Raw genomic sequence first — 23,033 nt, forward strand, 5'->3', positions numbered from 1 at the left:
TCCGTCCCTCTGAAATGAAGCCGACTAAACCGTGACGCTGCTTCATGTTTCTGTCTCTGTGTCCTCAGAGTCCAGAGGTCAGGTCACAGTGACTCAGCCTGGAGCAGTGAGCTCTGCTGTGGGAGGCTCCGTCACCATCAGCTGCACGACCAGTCAGGATGTGGAATATGTTGGTGATGTCTATGTTGGTAGTGGCGACCTTTTATCCTGGTACCAACAGAAACATGGAGAAGCTCCTAAACTCCTCATTTACTATGCTGATGAGCTAGAAACTGGAATTCCAGATCGTTTTTCAGGCAGTGGATCAGGGACCAGCTTCACTCTGACCATCAGAGGAGTTCAGGCTGAAGATGCAGCAGTTTACTTCTGTCAGAGTTTTCACACCATCAACAGTCAGGCTGTGTTCACACAGTGAAAAAGCATCGTACAAAAACCCCCTCAGTCAGTCAGACTGAACAGAAAGTGAACTGCCTGCTGCAGCTGGAGGCTGATACAGTTCACTGAGAACACACACACACACACACACACACACACACACACACACACACACACACACAGGTCGTTCATAATTTCTCTGTTTGCCCCCTAAAGTCCTAAAATCTACCTCAATAACCTCTCTCTCTAAGGATTAGGATTGATATGTTTCCTCGAGCGACTGGCATCAGTTGTTTGCTCCCACACATGATTTGGTCGAACCTTTTGTTGTATTAAATTATTGGATCGTTAATACTGTGTTTATGATCCAATGCTGTAATAAATAGTATGAAATAACATTCTCAGGGGCCAACTCATACTTTTACTGTTGACGTTGTGGGTACATCTGGTTGTGCTTTTGCTTTGTGGTATTTCTACATTTTTGAAAATGAAGAATCAAAGAATTTCTGCCACTGTTGACTCTAAACAAAGAGTGAATAAGGCCAGTAAATAACAGTTGGGTCACTTTGTCTTTTGAAGATCAGCAGAGACGTATTACCAGAAGCACTTTTGATCACTGAGGCTAACGTGCAACTTTTATGTTACCGTCAGATACGATATGAGTGAAGCTCCACTGTCTGTATGTGTGGATAAACTTGGTGAAGTGGACCTTTACAGACGACTCAGTTTCTCAGTGAACTGTATCAGCCTCCAGCTGCAGCAGGCAGTTCAGTTTCTGTTCAGTCTGACTGACTGAGGAGGTTTTTGTACGATGCTTTTTCACTGTGTGAACACAAGCTGACTGTTGATGGTGTGAAAACTCTGACAGAAGTAAACTGCTGCATCTTCAGTCTGAACTCCACTGATGGTCAGAGTGAAGCTGGTCCCTGATCCACTGCCTGAAAAACGATCTGGAATTCCAGTTTCTAGCTCATCAGCATAGTAAATGAGGAGTTTAGGAGCTTCTCCATGTTTGTGTTGGTACCAGGAGAAGCAGTACGAAGAGCGCATAAGCCCACAATCACTGTCAGCATTCCGACTGGTCGTACAGCTGATGGTGACGGAGCCTCCCACAGCAGAGCTCACTGCTCCAGGCTGAGTCACTGTGACCTGACCTCTGGACTCTGAGGGCACAGAGACAGAAACATGAAGCAGCGTCACGGTTTAGTCGGCTTCATTTCAGAGGGACGGATGTTGGTAGAGGAGAGGAGTGTGATGCTCTGGGCTTTACCTGTGAAGCAGCAGCAGAGGAGAGTCCAGATGAGGACGGAGGTCAGAGTCATGTTTGTGATGAGGAGGATTTCTGTGGCTTCTGTTGTTGTGAAGGACGGCTGTCAGTCATCCAGTGTTCAACTCTCAGGACTATAAACTCTCCCAGAGCAGTGGAGCATGGTGCTGCTGATGCAAAGTGGCTCTCTATGGAAATGCTCCGACTCCAGCAGGGACTTGGGTTATTCTGATGATGCTGTTTCTCAATGGATCGATCAATTTACCAGAATATTGATTAGGAGTGTGTCAGTGATCACTTTGATGTGGATCTGACTTAATAAATGTGGATGATTTCTTCTATCTAATTTAATCTAGAGCTAAGAGGTATACATTTTAGTTTCACATTTTAGTTTCACATTTTAGTTTCATATAAACTTTAAAATATTTATTTAAAAACAAAACATTCTGAGAAATTGTTTAATTTTTTGTTAGAGTGCTTATAAAATACCATTTTGTTGAGTCTGTTGTTCAGTCAGAGAGTGTCTCTCTGCAGTCAGAGGTTTGTATCAGGAGTGTGTCAGTGATCACTTTGAAGTGGATCTGACTTGATAATAAATCCACATGTTTCCACATGTTTATAGAGAGCTGGCTGCATCTCAGTGTCCAGGATCAAGTTGTTGTGGACCAGCAGACTGAGCTGGACCTTTAAACCCAGACTGGGCTGAGCTCCGCACAACACTGATCTGTACAAAGCTTCTTGGGGCATTAAGAAAAGGTATAAGAGATTTGGAATGGGATGTTTAATGTTCTCTCTTTGTAAAGTGAGGAGCAGCAGAGAGGAGGTGGAAAGGAGGCTCCTTGGAATCAGTCTCTCCATGCAAAACACTGCTGGTTGATATGGAAACTCTCTACAAGATGTTAGATGAACACTCAGTGGGAGCATTTCCATAGAGAGCCACTTTGCATCAGCAGCACCATGCTCCACTGCTCTGGGAGAGTTTATAGTCCTGAGAGTTGAACACTGGATGACTGACAGCCGTCCTTCACAACAACAGAAGCCACAGAAATCCTCCTCATCACAAACATGACTCTGACCTCCGTCCTCATCTGGACTCTCCTCTGCTGCTGCTTCACAGGTAAAGCCCAGAGCATCACACTCCTCTCCTCTACCAACATCCGTCCCTCTGAAATGAAGCCGACTAAACCGTGACGCTGCTTTATGTTTCTGTCTCTGTGCCCTCAGAGTCCAGAGGTCAGGTCACAGTGACTCAGCCTGGAGCAGTGAGCTCTGCTGTGGGAGGCTCCGTCACCATCAGCTGTAGGACCAGTCAGGATGTGCACTATGATGGTGGTGTCTACCTTTTATCCTGGTACCAACAGAAACATGGAGAAGCTCCTAAACTCCTCATTTACTATGCTGATCAGCTAAAAACTGGAATTCCAGATCGTTTTTCAGGCAGTGGATCAGGGACCAGCTTCACTCTGACCATCAGAGGAGTTCAGACTGAAGATGCAGCAGTTTACTACTGTCAGAGTGAACACACCATCAACAGTCAGTTTGTGTTCACACAGTGAAAAAGCATCGTACAAAAACCCCCTCAGTCAGTCAGACTGAACAGAAACTGAACTGCCTGCTGCAGCTGGAGGCTGATACAGTTCACTGAGAACACACACACACACACACACACACACACACACACACACACACACACAGAGGTCGTTCATAATTTCTCTGTTTGCCCCCTAAAGTCCTAAAATCTACCTCAATAATCTCTTTAGAGTTTCTTTATTTCACTTGATTCCATATTTAGCCTTTAAAATGAGCATCTAAACAATTCCTAAACGGTTTCTAACACACCTACCTGTTCTGTTTTCAGACACTATAGGTGTGTATTTATATCTTTGTATCTACTAAAACTCCTTTTTTAACAGTCAGTGACTGTGATAACACAATATAATGGAGCTGTAGTTACAGGAACAAACAGCTGATAGATGCTTTATAACTCTCTAAGTTCTTATATAAATATCCTGTTGCTCTCCATCATTCCTCATGTCAGACCCCCCCGACCCTCCTACAGTAAGCATGTCTCATTAATGCTAATCACTGCTCATGAATAGATAATACATTACTTGTCAGAAGAGCAACTAGACATTTAATGTTCCACAGCACATGCTGCCTCTCTTAGCTGAACATGAATCTGTATCTCCTTCAGATCTCTAAGGATTAGGATTGATATGTTTCCTCGAGCGACTGGCATCAGTTGTTTGCACCCACACATGATTTGGTCGAACCTTTTGTTGTATTAAATGATTGGATCGTTAATACTGTGTTTATGATCCAATGCTGTAATAAATAGTATGAAATAACATTCTCAGGGGCCAACTCATACTTTTACTGTTGATGTTGTGGGTACATCTGGTTGTGCTTTTGCTTTGTGGTATTTCTACATTTTTGAAAATGAAGAATCAAAGAATTTCTGCCACTGTTGACTCTAAACAAAGAGTGAATAAGGCCAGTAAATAACAGTTGGGTCACTTTGTCTTTTGAAGATCAGCAGAGACGTATTACCAGAAGCACTTTTGATCACTGAGGCTAACGTGCAACTTTTATGTTACCGTCAGATACGATATGAGTGAAGCTCCACTGTCTGTATGTGTGGATAAACTTGGTGAAGTGGACCTTTACAGACGACTCAGTTTCTCAGTGAACTGTATCAGCCTCCAGCTGCAGCAGGCAGTTCACTTTCTGTTCAGTCTGACTGACTGAGGAGGTTTTTGTACGATGCTTTTTCACTGTGTGAACACATACTGACTGTTGATTTCATGTAAACTCTGACAGTAGTAAACTGCTGCATCTTCAGCCTGAACTCCTCTGATGGTCAGAGTGAAGCTGGTCCCTGATCCACTGCCTGAAAAACGATCTGGAATTCCAGTTTTTAGCTGATCAGCATAGTAAATGAGGAGTTTAGGAGCTTCTCCATGTTTCTGTTGGTACCAGGAGAAGCAGTACGAAGAGCCACCCCCGCAATCACTGTCAGCATTCCGACTGGTCTTACAGCTGATGGTGACGGAGCCTCCCACAGCAGAGCTCACTGCTCCAGGCTGAGTCACTGTGACCTGACCTCTGGACTCTGAGGGCACAGAGACAGAAACATAAAGCAGCGTCACGGTTTAGTCGGCTTCATTTCAGAGGGACGGATGTTGATGGAGGAGAGGAGTCTGATGCTCTGGACTTTACCTGTGAAGCAGCAGCAGAGGAGAGTCCAGATGAGGACGGAGGTCAGAGTCATGTTTGTGATGAGGAGGATTTCTGTGGCTTCTGTTGTTGTGAAGGACGGCTGTCAGTCATCCAGTGTTCAACTCTCAGGACTATAAACTCTCCCAGAGCAGTGGAGCATGGTGCTGCTGATGCAAAGTGGCTCTCTATGGAAATGCTCCGACTCCTGCAGGGACTTGGGTTATTCTGATGATGCTGTTTCTCAATGGATCGATCAATTTACCAGAATATTGATTAGGAGTGTGTCAGTGATTATTTTTATATGGATCTGATTTGATGATTGTGAAGCATTTTTGTAATGAACTTGTTCTAATTTGATTTAGTGCTGAAGAAATACATTTTAGTTTCATATAAATTTAAAAATATTTCTGTAAAAACATAAAAAAAAAGGTTGTATTTTTTGTTAGATTGCATATAAAGTACATTTATTTTGAAAAACAGGAACTGTTCATGTTGAGTCTGTTGTTCACAGTCAGAGAGCCGTGTCTCTCTGCAGTCAGAGGTTTTTGTACGACCACTCAGTCAGTTTGTATCACTGTGGTACACGTTCGGTGGAGGAACCAGACTGGATGTTGGAAGTAAGTCCTATTTTCATGTATTCTATTCAATCAGTGACCAATATTTCCTTTTCTACATGAATCTTTCTCTACAAATTGAAATGTGTGATTTTACATCTTAATTTCTCATTTCTGCAGTTTTGTGTAAAAGCCCCAAAGTGCAGTTTAATATTTGAAATTCAATTGTGAATGTAGTTACTATAATTGATTGGAGCAGAGAAGTCATGGATTTCAGGTTAAAGTTGAAACTTGAGGACTTGTAGTTGAAGTTTAGTCAGACAGAGTCAGAGAGCCGTGTCTCTCTGCAGTCAGAGGTTTTTGTACGACCACTCAGTCAGTCTGTGTCACTGTGGTGGACTTTTGGTGGAGGAACCAGACTGGATGTTGGAAGTAAGTTTCTACACAAATATTAAATATCGTATCATCAGAGAAGGATTTCATTTCTGTGTCCGAACATTTGTAGTAGATTTAATTCTCCATCAGATTGATCTGAATTAGTTTTGTGAAATGTGGACAGTTTGAACTGTGGGAGAGATTAAGAAGAAGAATCGTACTTTTTAAAATCAAATGTTTTAAATCCAACTTTAAAGTAATCCTCCGTTATAAACTGTGAATGAAGATAAAAATACTGAAACTGCTGCAAAATCTCTAAAATGGCTTCAATTGTCTTTTCACCTCTAGTTGGAAAAAATCTTGTCAGTTGTGGTGCTGATTGCATTTATAACTCTGTCTGCTCGAGTGTTTACCTTCCATCGTATGTTATGTTTGGCTGATAATGTTCTTTAACAGTGGATCTGATTCACTTTTTTGGGGAGTTTTGAAGGTAAATATGTTTGTATAGATGTTAAAGGACTTTAAACTAAATAATAGTTGACTGAAAAATGTATTCAGACTCTATTTAATGGTTTCCTCAAATAATATGAATTTAATACAATGAAGAGTTTTCTGTTGATTAATATAGATGTGAATCTTGTATTTCCAGTGTACTTTGATATATTTCAGGTCATGTCAGGACTCTTTCTGTGCTGATGTGCATGAAAGGTTTGTTGAAGGGAAGTGAAACAGTGAGTGAGTGACTGGTGGAGCAGAAAAACTGACAGAAGCTCCTGAAAGCAGAAAACCAGCTCTCACACAGTGAAGGTGTCCAAGGTGCTGGTGTTTGATTGACAGCTGTGCCGTCCTCTAATCTGACTGGTGTCTCCTAGGTGATGTCCGTCCCACCCTGACGGTGCTGCCCCCCTCCAGTAAGGAGCTGCAGCAGGGGAAGGCCACGCTGATGTGTCTGGCCAACAAGGGCTTCCCCTCAGGCTGGAGTCTGGCCTGGAAGGTGGACGGCAGCAGCGTCGGCAGCAGCTGGGAGCAGAGCAGGAGCCCCGGGGTGCTGGAGAAGGACGGCCGCTACAGCTGGAGCAGCACCCTGAGGCTCCCTGCTGACCAGTGGAGCAAGGTGGGCTCTGTGACCTGTGAGGCCACCCAGGGCTCCCAGTCTCCAGTCTCAGAGACACTGAGGAGAGACCAGTGTCCCGGGTCCTGAGCTGACCCACTGGGACTGTGCTACTGGTTTTACTCTGCTGCTGCTCTCAGTCTGCTCTCTGTAACACTGTCTCTCTCTCTTTTAGTGGACGTGTTTCAGTAACAGTATTTACCAGCTTGTTGCAATGTTTCAATATTATTTCAGTGTTTCCACATAATAAAGACGTGTTCATCAGATCAGGTGTTTCCATGTTTATTATCATCAAAGTGTCTCAATGCGTTTCGGTGGAAAACATGTTGAAAATTCTCCGTTGCAGACGGATGTTGTAAGAGCTTATAAACTCCCTCGCTAAAATTCCCTCACTTTCAATCATTGCCAGTTTCTCTGCAATAAAAAAGTTTCACAACTGATGGAAAGAACATTTTAATGAAAAATTATCCAATCACCGCTCATGATGAAGCGTGAGAATGGTAAATACTTTTGTGTTTTAGGTCTAAAAATATAAATATAAATAATATATTAAATATAAATTTAAATAAACTTAAACTTAAATAAAAAGCACAACATCGTCAGCATATAGAGATATAAAGAACAATTCATGTAATACTTATACTGAAGAGCTCCACAACGAGAGCAAATAAAGAGGCGTCAGAAAAAAAGAATTTCAATTGATTTACATACTCCACAAATCAAGAAACCAGTTTCAAGATCAGTTTCAGAGCCGGGTTTGAGGCAGAAGCCCAACGAAGAGCGGAGTTCACGTTCAGATTGCTTTAATTGGGTTCAGTGACTGTTTGTCTCAAGAAGATCGGCATACATCTGCCGTATAAAAACTCTTATTTTGTCAGCCGAAATCAATATTCTGAATCAGTGAACAGGTTCGGATCAGTAAGCCTGATAAGGATACCAGAACCAGAAACATAGGTGCAGTTCACCAGAGGCCATGTTTCAGTTTGGTGACATTAACTTTACTTTACTGCCTCTCAATGGTTGCCATGTAGTTCTATAACTACTATCTTCTACAAATCAGTACCTTAAATATATTTGATCAATCAGAGTGTGTAGAGTAATCAAGTGTGATGTTAAAACTCTTGACCTTGGAAATGGTTGTTTAACTAAACTACTAGCCATCTTTTATCTTCTTATCTTCAGTGCAGTACTGTACAATTCATACCCACTTTATATCTACTGGAGGACCTTACAGAGGGAATGTGGTATCTTTTGCTCCAGCACATTATCTGAAATCTATAGTTTTACATTTTAACTATAAATTAACCCTTCAAAGTGCCACTGCTGTATAAAGTAGTTAAACTCTGTCTGAATGAACATTTTTAATACCTAAAATACTTTTGAGACATTTTGCACTTTCACATTGGTTAATATTTAAATCCAGGTGTGTATCTAGTCCCAGAGTGTCTGACAGAGGAGTGTTAGTGCTGCTTCATGAAGTAAAAGAGGATTTCTTCCACCACTTGTCATGTTTAATGATCCGTGTTGTTCTCCCGGAACCATTCAGCACCACACCTCGTTTCCCCCCGGACTCTTTCAGTGTCGGAGCTCTGCCCGGTCCGTCGCTCCTCTGTCGGTGTCTTCTTCTCCTCCAACGATATTAACTCCGAGTTTGGGCTGTTTTTCAGGACCAAACGCTTCATATCAGCAGCCAGAGGCGGAAAGTCAAAGCAACATGTCCGCAGACCGGCACATGTTCCCCCCGCCCTCCTCTCCGTCCCCTCCCGGAGCGGTGGAGGGTTTCGGCGGCGTGGACCCTCAGAGCGGCCCGCCGTCAGAGACGGAGACCCTGAGGATGTTCGTTACCGAGCGGCTGGCGGCGGCGGTGGACGACATCCTGGGAGAGTTCGTGAAAACGGTGAGCCGGTACCGGGAGCAGATAGACCGGCAGCGGAGACAGCTGGACGGCCTGAGGTCCGAGGAGGGCAGGAGGAACCCGGAGGAAGGTCATCACATGTCTGCACCCTGTGACAGAGAAGAAGTCCACCATCCCAGTGACTGTCCTCTTTGTACGGAAGGTTTTCAGAAAGTAGTGCTGTCAGTGGTTTAACTGTTGACAGGAAACTAGACTGTTCTGAACCATGTGTGTGTTTGTTTCCTGTCCACAGACGTCCAGCAGCTGGTGGTGAGTAAAGAAGAGGTTCCCCCTGAGCAGCAGCAGAGGAGCCCCAGTCTGGACCAGGAGGAGCCACCAGAGCCTCCTCACATTAAGGAGGAAGAGGAGGAACTCTGGAGCAGTCAGGGGGGAGAGCAGCTTGGAGGGCTGGAGGAGGCCGATATCACCAAGATCACATTCTCTCCTGTGGCTGTGAAGAGTGAAGACGATGATGAAGAGAAGCCTCAGTCCTCACAGCTTCATCAGAGCCAAACTGAAGAGAACAGAGAGGACTGTGGGGGATCAGAACCAGACAGCGACTTTGATCCAGATAAACATTTAGAGCCAGTTAGTGAAGATGACAGCTCATACCTAGAGGAAGCTCAGACTGAAGACTCTCATGGTTTGATGGAGACCAGAGAACCGCAGTCAGGTTTAAAAGCTCTGAATAATGACGTCAGTATCAAAGTCCTTGTGGGTAAAGAGTCATATTCCTGCTCTGAGTGCCATAAAAGTTTTAACACAAAAGTTTATCTGAAGAGACACATGAGGTGTCACACGGCTGAAAAACCTTACAGTTGTTCAGTTTGTAAGAAACACTTTAAGTGGAGTGGAGATCTTGTGACACACATGAGAACCCACACGGGAGAGAAACCATATATGTGCAGCTATTGTGGGAAAAGCTTCAGAAAACATGGAACACTCACAAGACACATGAGAGTCCATACTGGGGAGAGACCGTACGTCTGCACGTTCTGCACCAAAGGCTTTTGTCAGCGAGGAGATTTGACCACACACATGAGAACCCACACGGGGGAGAAACCGTTCAGCTGCGGAGTTTGTCAGAGAAAATTCTCTCACTCGTATCGCGTTAAACACCACAAGTGTGTTGTGGAGAGCAGCAGCAGCATTCAGTGAAGTGATCTGTTTTTTCAGTCCCCCCCAGAAAGTATCAGCTATTTTTAATCAGATTAAATGAAATGAAAATATATATTTTGTCCAGTATTTATGCATGGCATCTTATGAATCTTTGAAAAGTATTCAGTTAGTAATTCTATTCATTTATAAATGTGAAAATCTCTTGTGTTTGTAATTAATTTGTCCACATGCTCCTCCTGTGATCACATGACTAACTGTATAACTGTCCAAATAAACCAGACACACACACACAAACAGTGTTTTGACTGTCCACACAGGGGAGAGAAACCCTTCAGTTGTCTGGTTTGTGGTCAAAGATTCATCTTACATGGAAATCTGAGACAACACGATTGTCCACATGAGCAGAAATCATTCAGTTGCAGTGTTTGTAATAAAGTATTCACTGCTGGTGAGAGCAGCAGAAACAAAGGAAGCTCCAGGGCTGCGTGTTCAGCTAGTTTTGTCCGAGGACAAGACTTTATTTTATTTATTTAACCTTTATTTTACCAGATAAAATCAGTTGAGAACAGCTTCTCTTTTACAATGATGACCTGTATCAGCTAAAAACTGATCCAGACCCTGAAATACTTTGTGCTTTGTTTTCAGCTACGACGAAGCCACATGATCTTTTTATGGAAATACTCCAAAGAACATAGCTACAAAGGGCTGTTCAGGTGGATTTTACACCCAGATCAAAACAGTAAAAGATTAAAATATGTCGAATCAGCCTGCTTGTGTTTTGGACCTGGACCTGATGAAGTGTGAACACATTCTTGGTGAGAATAACTTTTACTGAATAGACTGAAAAGACACTGATGTTTCTGATATTATGTGCTGTCGTGTTCTGTCTGTGAAAGAAAGAAAGAAAGAAAGAGTGACAGGAGCTGTTTGTATGAATGTACCAGGACTTTAAACAACAAATCAAATAGATCATTAAATGTTAGAAGCTAAAGTTGTACATGCTAAATAAACTGATCCTCAGTCTGTGCTCTGAAGAAATGAAAGGAAACATTTACTTGTATTGCTGTATGCAGTAATGATGAGCACATCATAAGGAACATGAAGGAGCTTTAAATGGTGAAACAGAATTTATTTATTTACTTCAGCAAAACAAAAAGTCTCATCACCTCCTCTAGGATTTCATTTGACCCGACATCAACTCTCCTCACAGCAGCCGGATGATAGTTTGCCCGTCTGGTTGTTTGGTGGCCGGCAGAGAGAATCAGAGAGAAGAACGTGGACAAAGGAAGCAAGCTGGAAATCATAAAGTCGGCCTTTTGTGTGTGTATTTACCTTTTAGTCACTTCTCTCTCTTCGTCCTTTGATAACACTTGGCTTCCTCTACTTTATGGAATCATCTCATGTGTCATTTTACACACCAACACTTCCTTTATTCACTACGACCATCCACAGTGACTCCAAACATCAATGAGTGTGTATAATCATGTCTATGAACCCTCTTACGTCATGCACAGACTCCTAACTACTCAGCCATCACATCTTAATACTCACTGCTGTTACAGAGACACAGGAGGGGAAACACCTTCGGCTATACATCATGACACAGTACATGCATGTCTTCATTCTCAGTTTTACAGAAACCTCTTTATCTACAGTCTTCTGTTGGGCACATGGTAAACTGTTCTTGGGTAACTCAGCGGTTTATTGTCGTAGAAAAATGAGTTGGACTATCTGACATGAAAGCATTTGTTGATTAAACTGACTGCATGATTGGATCATTTCTTCACCTTAGACTCAAACACAGGACAATGTTGGGTTGAGTTCATTCAGAACGGTCTCTCTGACCCCACATAAGTGGAAGAAAACGGATGGGTGGAGTTTCTTTGTCAGTCTTTGTACCGTTCATGTAAAATCTTCCTTGCGTGGGGGCTTTAAACGCCAGTTCTGGGGTCCAGATGTCTCTGAGCCACTCACCTCCAGGTCCACTGGGGGAACTGACAACATCAAACCAAAACAGAGCTGTCCTCTGGAGAACCCGGCTAAACAAGAATCTCTGCAGCTTCATGTTTTTCTGCTGCTCTCACCAGCACACTTGTGTTTTTTGACGCTATCGAGCCGAGGGAATCTTTTATCGCACACGCTGCAATGGAACGGTTTCTCCTCTGCGTGAACGGTCGAGTGTAGTTTAAGATATGTCTTTCGTGCAAATCTCTTACTGCATACTGAACAACTGAATGGTTTCTCCTCACTGTGGATTCTCATGTGGTTGACCAGACTGTCTCTCACCCTGAAACTTGTTTTACAGACTGAGCAGGTAAAAGGTTTTTCTCCTGTGTGAACACTCAAGTGTTTGGTCAAACTTGACCTACGTGCAAATGTTGTACCACAAACGGAGCAACTGAAGGGTTTCTCCCCGGTGTGGATCCTCATGTGCGCCACAACATCTTTTTGCCATGAAAACGTTTTTTTACAAACTGAGCAGCTGAAACGTTTTCCTAATGAGTGAAGTCTCATATGATTCCTTAAAGACTTCTTCAGGTGGTATTCTTTACCACAAACTGAGCAACCCAATAGTTTCTCTCCTGTTTGGATCCCACTGTGTTTCTGCAGACGTCCCTTCTGGCTGGAGTCTGGAACATCTTCAGAGGAGCTGACTGGTGTTTTTCCAGTGTTACAGTCTTCATCACTCAGAGGATCTTCATTGTTCTGCAGAGAGTTTAAATCTGACTGAGGTTCTCTGGTCTCCTCCCAGTCACAAGTGTCATCAGTGTCACACTCAGAGGACTGTGTAGTCTTCTCATGATGATCTGGATCAAAGTTCCCAGCTGGTTCTGATCCCCCACAGTCCTCTCTGTTCTCTTCAGTTTGGCTCTGATGAAGCTGTGAGGACCGAGGCTTCTCTTCATCATCGTCTTCACTCTTCACAGCCACAGGAGAGAATGTGATCTTGGTGATATCGGCCTCCTCCAGCCCTCCAAGCTGCTCTCCCCCCTGACTGCTCCAGACTTCCTCTTCCTCTTCAGTGTGAGGAGGCTCTGGTGGCTCCTCCTGGTCCAGACTGGGGCTCCTCTGCTGCTGCTCAGGGGGAACCTCTTCTTTACTCACCACCAGCTGCTGGACGTCTGTGGACAGGAAACAAACACACACATGGTTCAGAACAGTCTAGTTTCCTGTCAACAGTTAAACCACTGACAGCACTACTTTCTGAAAACCTTCCGTACAAAGAGGACAGTCACTGGGATGGTGGACTTCTTCTCTGTCACAGGGTGCAGACATGTGATGACCTTATAGACCAGACCTGTCAATCAAACTACCCAAAGTAGTTCAAACTAGCACGACCTTAAACATCTACAGCAGTGAGTTTGTTCTGAAGGTGAAAGTGGGCGACCAACTTACTGTCAGAGACTCAGCAGTAAGGTCATTAGTGTGTGTGTGCTGCCAGAGGAATGACAGGCAGGATAAAGGCCATTAAAACAGCCCCAGACCCCCCCTGGAGGCCCCCCAGTGTTAAACAGCTGTTTACAGCCCTCCCTGTGTACTAGTACTCTCCCTGTGTACTAGTACTCTCTCTGTGTACTAGTACTCTCTCTGTGTACTAGTACTCTCCCTGTGTACTAGTACTCTCTCTGTGTACTAGTACTCTCTCTGTGTACTAGTACTCTCTCCTGTATACTAGTACTCTCTCTGTGTACTAGTACTCTCTCTGTGTACTAGTACTTTCTCCTGTATACTAGTACTCTCCTGTGTACTAGTACTCTCTCTGTGTACTAGTACTCTCTCTGTGTACTAGTACTCTCTCCTGTGTACGAGTACTCTCTCTGTGTACTAGTACTCTCTCTGTGTACTAGTACTCTCTCCTGTATACTAGTACTCTCTCTGTGTACTAGTACTCTCTCTGTGTACTAGTACTCTCTCTGTGTACTAGTACTCTCTCCTGTATACTAGTACTCTCTCTGTGTACTAGTACTCTCTCTGTGTACTAGTACTTTCTCCTGTATACTAGTACTCTCCTGTGTACTAGTACTCTCTCCCTGTGGTACTAGTACTCTCTCCCTGTGGTACTAGTACTCTCTCCCTGTGTACTAGTACTCTCTCCCTGTGTACTAGTACTCTCTCTGTGTACTAGTACTCTCTCTGTGTACTAGTACTCTCTCCTGTATACTAGTACTCTCTCTGTGTACTAGTACTCTCTCTGTGTACTAGTACTCTCTCCTGTATACTAGTACTCTCTCTGTGTACTAGTACTCTCCCTGTGTACTAGTACTCTCTCTGTGTACTAGTACTTTCTCCTGTATACTAGTACTCTCCCTGTGTACTAGTACTCTCCCTGTGTACTAGTACTCTCCTGTGTACTAGTACTCTCTCCCTGTGGTACTAGTACTCTCTCCCTGTGTACTAGTACTCTCCCTGTGTACTAGTACTCTCTCCTGTGTACTAGTACTCTCCCTGTGTACTAGTACTCTCCCTGTGTACTAGTACTCTCCCTGTGTACTAGTACTCTCTCCTGTGTACTAGTACTCTCCCTGTGTACTAGTACTCTCCCTGTGTACTAGTACTCTCTCCTGTGTACTAGTACTCTCCCTGTGTACTAGTACTCTCCCTGTGTACTAGTACTCTCTCCTGTGTACTAGTACTCTCCCTGTGTACTAGTACTCTCCTGTGTACTAGTACTCTCCCTGTGTACTAGTACTCTCCCTGTGTACTAGTACTCTCCCTGCAGTAAACCCTCTCAGTCTTCTTCCAGCTGTGGTAAAGGGGGCTCACAGACCGACCTTCCTCCGGGTTCCTCCTGCCCTCCTCGGACCTCAGGCCGTCCAGCCGCTCGGTAACGAACATCCTCAGGGTCTCCGTCTCTGACGGCGGGCCGCTCTGAGGGTCCACGCCGCCGAAACCCTCCACCGCTCCGGGAGGGGACGGAGAGGAGGGCGGGGGGAACATGTGCCGGTCTGCGGACATGTTGCTTTGACTTTCCGCCTCTGGCTGCTGATATGAAGCGTTTGGTCCTGAAAAACAGCCCAAACTCGGAGTTAATATCGTTGGAGGAGAAGAAGACACCGACAGAGGAGCGACGGACCGGGCAGAGCTCCGACACTGAAAGAGTCCGGGGGGAAACGAGGTGTGGTGCTGAATGGTTCCGGGAGAACAACACGGATCATTAAACATGACAAGTGGTGGAAGAAATCCTCTTTTACTTCATGAAGCAGCACTAACACTCCTCTGTCAGACACTCTGGGACTAGATACACACCTGGATTACAAGGGTTAAATGTCATCAGCTATTATTGAGCATTAACATGTTTTTAATGTCACAGCTGCTCCAGGTGGAACAAAGTTGAACTACTTTATGTAGTCGTTTGAAAGGTGAATCACGTGTTTTAGAGGTCAAATCAAGCTCAAAGTAACAACAGCTTTCAGATCAATATGAATATAGATATATAATATAATATAAATATAGAGGGAGTAAAACAGACAGCAGAAATACCTAAAAATCATATTTTAAGTGCCGGACGTAAATGTGTCAGTTACATAAGTTACATAAGATGATGTTCTGGAATTATTTCAGTACTAAAACATGAATTAATGTGTTTTCTCCGACACTCTGTGGACAAACAGTGACTGAACCTGATTAAAGCAAAGTGAACATGAACTCCACCCTGTTGGCTGCAGCAGAGACTGGTTCTGCTTTTCTTTCTCACGTTGGATCAAACTGGTCTCGAAACTGGTTTCGCCTCCTGCTCTGAGCTCGGTAACCACGGCAACAGTAAGGCATCACTGCTGAACCATAGCAACAGACAGGTTTCAGTACTAAAGATAAAAGCAGCGTGTCTTACTGTACCGTGAAGTTTGATTACCGAGAAAGAACATCAGTTTTTGGTGGTTAAACATACGTTAAAGTCAGTTTGTATTTTAAAACAAGTCACCTGATGTGAAAAGTATCAGTCAAACTGCACTAAAGTGCTTCAGAGTGAATGAATCATTTCCTCTATGCTGTTAGTTTCTGTTCATGTGGATGAGGATGATCCAGAGGAAACTCCACGATGTGCTGAGAACAGCTACAGTTCACTGACTCGGTGTGTTTGCATGTGTGTCCTGCCTCTCTGCTCTCAGCCGTTAAGACCGGGGCTGATCTGTGGCTGTCAGGCCTTTCAGAGACACTGACACTCTGGCAGCACAATGATGGTGTTACCGACTCTACTGCTGGCCACCCTGGGGCTCCTTGTTCAGGGTGAGACTCTCCTCTCAACAGTTTTCTTCAGGATGCAGCCAGGTTCACCACAATGATGTTCTGCTACGATGGAGAAACAGTGAAACAAGCAGCACTGACCTTCCTCCATCTGTTCTCCATGTTACTGAAATGATCCTTTTCTGTTAGAAGGTGATCGTCTTTCTCCAGGCTGGATTTGACTCTCTAACCCTTCTCCTCTTCATCATGTCTTCCAGGTTCATCAGGACAAATCATCATGACTCAGTCTCCTGAATCTCAGTCTGTTCTTCCAGAACAAACTGTCTCCATCAGCTGTAAAGCCAGTTCAAGTGTTAGTAGCTACCTCCACTGGTACCTTCAGAAACCTGGAGAAGTTCCTAAACTCCTGATTTATACAGCAACAACCCGTCAGTCTGGAGTTTCAGGTCGTTTTAGTGGAAGTGGATCTGGGACTGACTACACTTTGACCATCAGTGGATTTCAGGCTGAAGATTCAGGAGTTTATTACTGTCAGCAGGGTTCCAGCTCGTTCACACAGTGAAACAGCGTCGTACAAAAACCTCCTTCAGCAGAAGAGGAACTGACTGCACTAAAACTAAAACAACAGCTTTGATGCTACTGCAGCAACACAAACACTAAAATATATATCTGAGAAAAGCTGTTTATTTATTTATCTTTAGAAAAAAAACAGGGTTTTCTCTGTTGAAATATGATATCAGTGCTTTTTTAAGTGTATTAAATTGAGTGTGATCAAACAAAACACTAACATTGAAACCTTTTTGTATCTAACTTATAAAATACAATTTTTCGTTGAATATACTCATTGTGGAAACTAATTACAAATTTTCGTGTCAATGAAACTTAATTTTGTTAACTTACTAATCATGTGTTTAAAATGTTTTGTGTGTTTTGTATTCCAACCAGAAAACAGAGTATAGTTGTGACAGCATGTAAATAGTTCCAGGGTTTTAACTGCAGATCATATGCATTTTATTTCTCTTTATGCAGATGATACCCTGCTTTTTATTTGACTTTCAGAGTTGCAATAACTCCAGCTGAGCAATTTTTACAGTAATAAAGACCTTCATATTGATTAGGACAACACATTTATGACCTATCACCATCACTGGTTTGTCACTATGCAAAATATCATGAGTTTTATCTGAGTTTGTCATCGTGGAGAAAAACATCGATGAGAGAAGGCCTTCACTCCCAGTGGAGGAACATCTCGGTTGCTCATGTAGAATCAGAGTGCAGATTGTGCATTTTCTTGTGAGGGGAACAGATTCACCTTCGCTCTCCTGAACCTGACCAGCTACGTTAGAATCTGTAGAATCTGTATTCAGCCACCACTCGTGTTGAGAAGGACATCAGATCAGATCTACTTGTGTTTTGGAGACGCCATCATTCGAGGGGGTGCTATGCCGTTGCATATTCAGAGTACAGTGCATATTGACTGTGATGACAGTGTCAGTGTTTCTGCCATAGAGGACATTTTGCTTCTTTGACGTTATGTAGCTTAAGTGTTTTAAGAGATTTCAATATAATATGAAGTCATTGACTTTTCATTTATTGGGAATTTGGTTTGTGGAGCTGATTCTGCTGTTGTTGTGACTTTAATGTCTGATTGGACTTCTTCACTGGACTCTGCTCTTCATTTGAGGAAACCTTCAGCTTGTTGAGGTGGACTGTTTGAACGTCAGGAAGAAAACTAATGAGGACACAATGATCATAAATCAACTGTGTGTGTGTGTGTGTGTGTGTGTGTGTTCTCAGTGAACTGTATCAGCCTCCAGCTGCAGCAGGCAGTTCAGTTTCTGTTCAGTCTGACTGACTGAGGGGGTTTTGTACGATGCTTTTTCACTGTGTGAACACATACTGACTGTTGATGCTGTGAAAACTCTGACAGTAGTAAACTGCTGCATCTTCAGCCTGAACTCCTCTGATGGTCAGAGTGAAGCTGGTCCCTGATCCACTGCCTGAAAAACGATCTGGAATTCCAGTTTCTAGCTGATCAGCATAGTAAATGAGGAGTTTAGGAGCTTCTCCATGTTTCTGTTGGTACCAGGAGAAGCAGTACGAAGAGTACGTAAATCCACAACCATCATCAACCTCCTGACTGGTCGTACAGCTGATGGTGACGGAGCCTCCCACAGCAGAGCTCACTGCTCCAGGCTGAGTCACTGTGTACTGACCTCTGGACTCTGAGGGCACAGAGACAGAAACATAAAGCAGCGTCACGGTTTAGTCGGCTTCATTTCAGAGGGACGGATGTTGGTAGAGGAGAGGAGTCTGATGCTCTGGACTTTACCTGTGAAGCAGCAGCAGAGGAGAGTCCAGATGAGGACGGAGGTCAGAGTCATGTTTGTGATGAGGAGGATTTCTGTGGCTTCTGTTGTTGTGAAGGACGGCTGTCAGTCATCCAGTGTTCAACTCTCAGGACTATAAACTCTCCCAGAGCAGTGGAGCATGGTGCTGCTGATGCAAAGTGGCTCTCTATGGAAATGCTCCCACTGAGTGTTCATCTAACATCTTGTAGAGAGTTTCCATACTAACCAGCAGTGTTTTGCATGGAGAGACTGATTCCAAGGAGCCTCCTTTCCACCTCCTCTCTGCTGCTCCTCACTTTACAAAGAGAGAACATTAAACATCCCATTCCAAATCTCTTATACCTTTTCTTAATGCCCCAAGAAGCTTTGTACAGATCAGTGTTGTGCGGAGCTCAGCCCAGTCTGGGTTTAAAGGTCCAGCTCAGTCTGCTGGTCCACAACAACTTGATCCTGGACACTGAGATGCAGCCAGCTCTCTATAAACATGTGGGCACAAGGATACTCTGATTTCCCCTCACTCGTCCAGTCTGAGTCCCATCTTGTCAGCTCCACCTCCTCATGACTGCAGGCCCTGGTTGCAGCTGGGTTGGCTCAGCTCTTATCCTGGTGATTCTCCTCCGTCTCCTCTGGCACCACAGTCGCACCACCCGCTGCAGCATTTGGTCTCACCGGTGGCCATCCAGCGCCACGGGCAGTGATTGGCAGGTCCCCTGCTCTTAATCTGCCCCCCACGCTTCATTTCAAAAGCCTCTGATCATATTTGAAACGATACCTGCTGCCAAGTCTCGTCTGGCTGGATGATGCATCAGTGATCATTTCAAAGCGGCTGCTCTGGAATGTTTCCGGCACAGTTTGTGTCGTCATTTGTTGCACCAAAGATGCTGTGTTAGGTGTTGGTTATCTGCTGGATGGGGCAACGCTACTTCCTCCTCCTCTCCTGTTGGTCTGAGAGCAGACGCTACAGTGACTTGCTGTCACCCCTCAGATACAAGGTGGGATTATGAGACAATACAGGCCTGGGCCAGCTTCTTAGGTACTTCAGCTGATATCTATGTACAGATACTTTTAACATAACATCAATACTGTTATTTCTTCTCATTCTTTTCATGTATTTAGTCAATTTTTAATGTTCTAAACTAAATTCTGGCTAAATCTTAAGTATTGTACCAATAAAGCAGGTAAATTAGGATTAATTACAGTCAAATAATTCACTATATGTCTGGTAGAACTCAGTGTGTTTCTGTTGATGATAAAAGAGAAATCACAACTGTTCACCTTTTTGCAGATGATTCAACTTTCTACACTGAAAGTGCCTCACTCATTAAAACTGTGAAGTATTTCTAGTCATATTCAGGCTGTTTTAGCAGAGATTTGTTTGAACCTACAATAAACTGACATCATGTTAATATAACCAATAACCAAGAATATTATATTCTAATTCTATTTTTATAATTTGATAGGAAGTTTGCGATAAAAAGAAACGTGTGTTAGCTACTTTCCTCCCAATGATTGATTTTAAGTACACACTCTGTCCTATATACTCACATTTATACGTGTCAGTCTGGGTCAACAAATTACGAAGAGTTTTGTTTCATCTAACTTTGTGAATATAAATTCAGTAAAACGTGAGTTTCTCTGTGTGTGTGTGTGTGTGTGTGTGTGTGTGTGTGTGTATGTGTGTATGTGTGTGTGTGTGTGTTCTCAGTGAACTGTATCAGCCTCCAGCTGCAGCAGGTAGTTCAGTTTCTGTTCAGTCTGACTGACTGAGGGGGTTTTTGTACGATGCTTTTTCACTGTGTGAACACATACTGACTGTTGATGGTGTTTCCACCCTGACAGTAGTAAACTGCTGCATCTTCAGCCTGAACTCCTCTGATGGTCAGAGTGAAGCTGGTCCCTGATCCACTGCCTGAAAAACGATCTGGAATTCCTGATGCTTTTCGATCAGCATAGTAAATGAGGAGTTTAGGAGCTTCTCCATGTTTCTGTTGGTACCAGAAGAAGCAGTACAAAGAGCTTGTACTCCCACAATCACCATCAACCTCCTGACTGATCCTACAGCTGATGGTGACGGAGCCTCCCACAGCAGAGCTCACTGCTCCAGGCTGAGTCACTGTGACCTGACCTCTGGACTCTGAGGGCACAGAGACAGAAACATAAAGCAGCGTCACGGTTTAGTCGGCTTCATTTCAGAGGGACGGATGTTGGTAGAGGAGAGGAGTGTGATGCTCTGGACTTTACCTGTGAAGCAGCAGCAGAGGAGAGTCCAGATGAGGACGGAGGTCAGAGTCATGTTTGTGATGAGGAGGATTTCTGTGGCTTCTGTTGTTGTGAAGGACGGCTGTCAGTCATCCAGTGTTCAACTCTCAGGACTATAAACTCTCCCAGAGCAGTGGAGCATGGTGCTGCTGATGCAAAGTGGCTCTCTATGGAAATGCTCCGACTCCAGCAGGGACTTGGGTTATTCTGATGATGCTGTTTCTCAATGGATCGATCAATTTACCAGAATATTGATTAGGAGTGTGTCAGTGATTATTTTTATATGGATCTGATATGATGACTGTGAAGCATTTTTGTAATGAACTTGTTCTAATTTGATTTAGTGCTGAAGAAATACATTTTAGTTTCATATAAACTTAGAAATATTTCTGTAAAAACATAAAAAAAGGTTGTATTTTTTGTTAGATTGCATATAAAATACATTTATTTTGAAAAACAGGAACTGTTCATGTTGAGTCTGTTGTTCACAGTCAGAGAGCCGTGTCTCTCTGCAGTCAGAGGTTTTTGTACGACCACTCAGTCAGTTTGTATCACTGTGGTACACGTTCGGTGGAGGAACCAGACTGGATGTTGGAAGTAAGTCCTATTTTCATGTATTCTATTCAATCAGTGATCAATATTTCCTTTTCTACACAAATCTTTCTCTACAAATTGAAATGTGTGATTTTACATCTTAATTTCTCATTTCTGCAGTTTTGTGTAAAAGCCCCAAAGTGCAGTTTAATATTTGAAATTCAATTGTGAATGTAGTTACTATAATTGATTGGAGCAGAGAAGTCATGGGTTTCAGGTTAAAGTTGAAACTTGAGGACTTGTAGTTGAAGTTTAGTCAGACAGAGTCAGAGAGCCGTGTCTCTCTGCAGTCAGAGGTTTTTGTACGACCACTCAGTCAGTCTGTGTCACTGTGGTGGACTTTTGGTGGAGGAACCAGACTGGATGTTGGAAGTAAGTTTCTACACAAATATTAAATATCGTATCATCAGAGAAGGATTTAATTTCTGTGTCCGAACATTTGCAGTAGATTTAAAATTACATTAGACTGATCAAAATCACTCTGAAGACTCAATTTCATTGTCAGTTTCTCCTCTTAACCTTGAGGTTGAACTCAATGCAGTTTCTTAAAATGTTCTATGTGATTAATCCTTGATTTTAAACCGCTTTGAGTTTGAATTAAATTTGTTTTAAATAGTGAGAATGAAGATGAAAATGTTAAAAATGCTTCAAAATCTCTGAACAGATGATTGTTTGAAATCATTTCAACAGGTTTCTGAGGCTGTTCGGTGTTCAAACCTGCTGTGTGGAGATTTTTAATATGGTTGTCAGATATTTTTAGCTGATAATGTTCATTAAAAGTGGATCTGGTTCACTTTTGCCATTTTATTAGTTTTGACGGTAAATGCGTTTGCTTAAATGTACCAGTGCTCTGAACTAATTTTCAGTCATCTAGGATTTAATTCAAACTGCGTTTATGTGTTTTTGTGTTCATTAGTATGACATATAGAAGAACAAAGAGTTTTCTGTTGATTAATATAGATGTGAATCTTGTATTTCCAGTGTATTTGATATATTTCAGGTCATGTCAGGACTCTTTCTGTGCTGATGTGCATGAAAGGTTTGTTGAAGGGAAGTGAAACAGTGAGTGAGTGACTGGTGGAGCAGAAAAACTGACAGAAGCTCCTGAAAGCAGAAAACCAGCTCTCACACAGTGAAGGTGTCCAAGGTGCTGGTGTTTGATTGACAGCTGTGCCGTCCTCTAATCTGACTGGTGTCTCCTAGGTGATGTCCGTCCCACCCTGACGGTGCTGCCCCCCTCCAGTAAGGAGCTGCAGCAGGGGAAGGCCACGCTGATGTGTCTGGCCAACAAGGGCTTCCCCTCAGGCTGGAGTCTGGCCTGGAAGGTGGACGGCAGCAGCGTCGGCAGCAGCTGGGAGCAGAGCAGGAGCCCCGGGGTGCTGGAGAAGGACGGCCGCTACAGCTGGAGCAGCACCCTGAGGCTCCCTGCTGACCAGTGGAGCAAGGTGGGCTCTGTGACCTGTGAGGCCACCCAGGGCTCCCAGTCTCCAGTCTCAGAGACACTGAGGAGAGACCAGTGTCCCGGGTCCTGAGCTGACCCACTGGGACTGTGCTACTGGTTTTACTCTGCTGCTGCTCTCAGTCTGCTCTCTGTAACACTGTCTCTCTCTCTTTTAGTGGACGTGTTTCAGTAACAGTATTTACCAGCTTGTTGCAATGTTTCAATATTATTTCAGTGTTTCCACATAATAAAGACGTGTTCATCAGATCAGATGTTTCCATGTTTATTATC

The 23,033-nt window shown here is 43.6% G+C and overlaps 2 protein-coding genes and 2 gene segments (V, D, J or C); 3 read left to right on the plus strand and 1 right to left on the minus strand.

The window, feature by feature from the left end:
- Positions 1 to 2,644: 2,644 nt before the first annotated feature.
- LOC139215164 (Ig kappa chain V-III region MOPC 63-like) lies at positions 2,645 to 7,167 on the plus strand. The segment is given in 4 exon segments: positions 2,645 to 2,759; positions 2,867 to 3,185; positions 5,792 to 5,847; positions 6,663 to 7,167. Coding segments are annotated over 4 exon segments (756 nt in total).
- Positions 7,168 to 8,472: 1,305 nt separating this feature from the next.
- Positions 8,473 to 10,032, plus strand: LOC139215157 (zinc finger protein 774-like). Of its 2 annotated transcripts, none has more exons than XM_070846029.1 (2): positions 8,473 to 8,949; positions 9,049 to 10,032. In XM_070846029.1, exons 1-2 carry the CDS (start codon positions 8,616 to 8,618, stop codon positions 9,951 to 9,953), a joined length of 1,239 nt encoding a protein of 412 aa, XP_070702130.1. In that variant the 5' UTR covers positions 8,473 to 8,615; the 3' UTR covers positions 9,954 to 10,032. The 2 variants fall into 2 exon arrangements, with proteins under 2 accessions (XP_070702130.1, XP_070702131.1); XM_070846030.1 differs by having other exon boundaries at positions 8,473 to 8,886.
- Positions 10,033 to 11,063: 1,031 nt separating this feature from the next.
- On the minus strand, positions 11,064 to 15,049 carry LOC139215156 (gastrula zinc finger protein XlCGF8.2DB-like). 2 transcript variants are annotated; one of them, XM_070846027.1, is made up of 2 exons: positions 14,687 to 15,049; positions 11,064 to 13,036 (listed from the first exon to the last, which is right to left on the minus strand). In XM_070846027.1, exons 1-2 carry the CDS (start codon positions 14,868 to 14,870, stop codon positions 11,976 to 11,978), a joined length of 1,245 nt encoding a protein of 414 aa, XP_070702128.1. In that variant the 5' UTR covers positions 14,871 to 15,049; the 3' UTR covers positions 11,064 to 11,975. The 2 variants fall into 2 exon arrangements, with proteins under 2 accessions (XP_070702128.1, XP_070702129.1); XM_070846028.1 differs by lacking the exon at positions 14,687 to 15,049 and adding an exon at positions 13,136 to 13,192.
- Positions 15,050 to 16,062: 1,013 nt separating this feature from the next.
- On the plus strand, positions 16,063 to 23,009 carry LOC139215160 (Ig kappa chain V-III region MOPC 63-like). The segment is given in 4 exon segments: positions 16,063 to 16,139; positions 16,355 to 16,646; positions 21,249 to 21,304; positions 22,505 to 23,009. Coding segments are annotated over 4 exon segments (729 nt in total).
- Positions 23,010 to 23,033: the final 24 nt, after the last annotated feature.

Source organism: Pempheris klunzingeri, chromosome 16 (genome assembly GCF_042242105.1).
Source record: "Pempheris klunzingeri isolate RE-2024b chromosome 16, fPemKlu1.hap1, whole genome shotgun sequence".
Lineage (NCBI taxonomy): Eukaryota > Metazoa > Chordata > Actinopteri > Acropomatiformes > Pempheridae > Pempheris > Pempheris klunzingeri.

Bases quoted from the DNA above. Each gene is read 5' to 3' on its own strand.
- LOC139215157 (XM_070846029.1), top strand. From the start codon at position 8,616: ATGTCCGCAGACCGGCACATGTTCCCCCCGCCCTCCTCTCCGTCCCCT. The intron at 8,950-9,048 runs GTACGGAAGGTT...TCCTGTCCACAG, and splicing joins TCCCAGTGACTGTCCTCTTT to ACGTCCAGCAGCTGGTGGTG.
- LOC139215156 (XM_070846027.1), bottom strand. From the start codon at position 14,870: ATGTCCGCAGACCGGCACATGTTCCCCCCGCCCTCCTCTCCGTCCCCT. The intron at 13,037-14,686 runs GTCGGTCTGTGA...TCCTGTCCACAG, and splicing joins CAGGAGGAACCCGGAGGAAG to ACGTCCAGCAGCTGGTGGTG.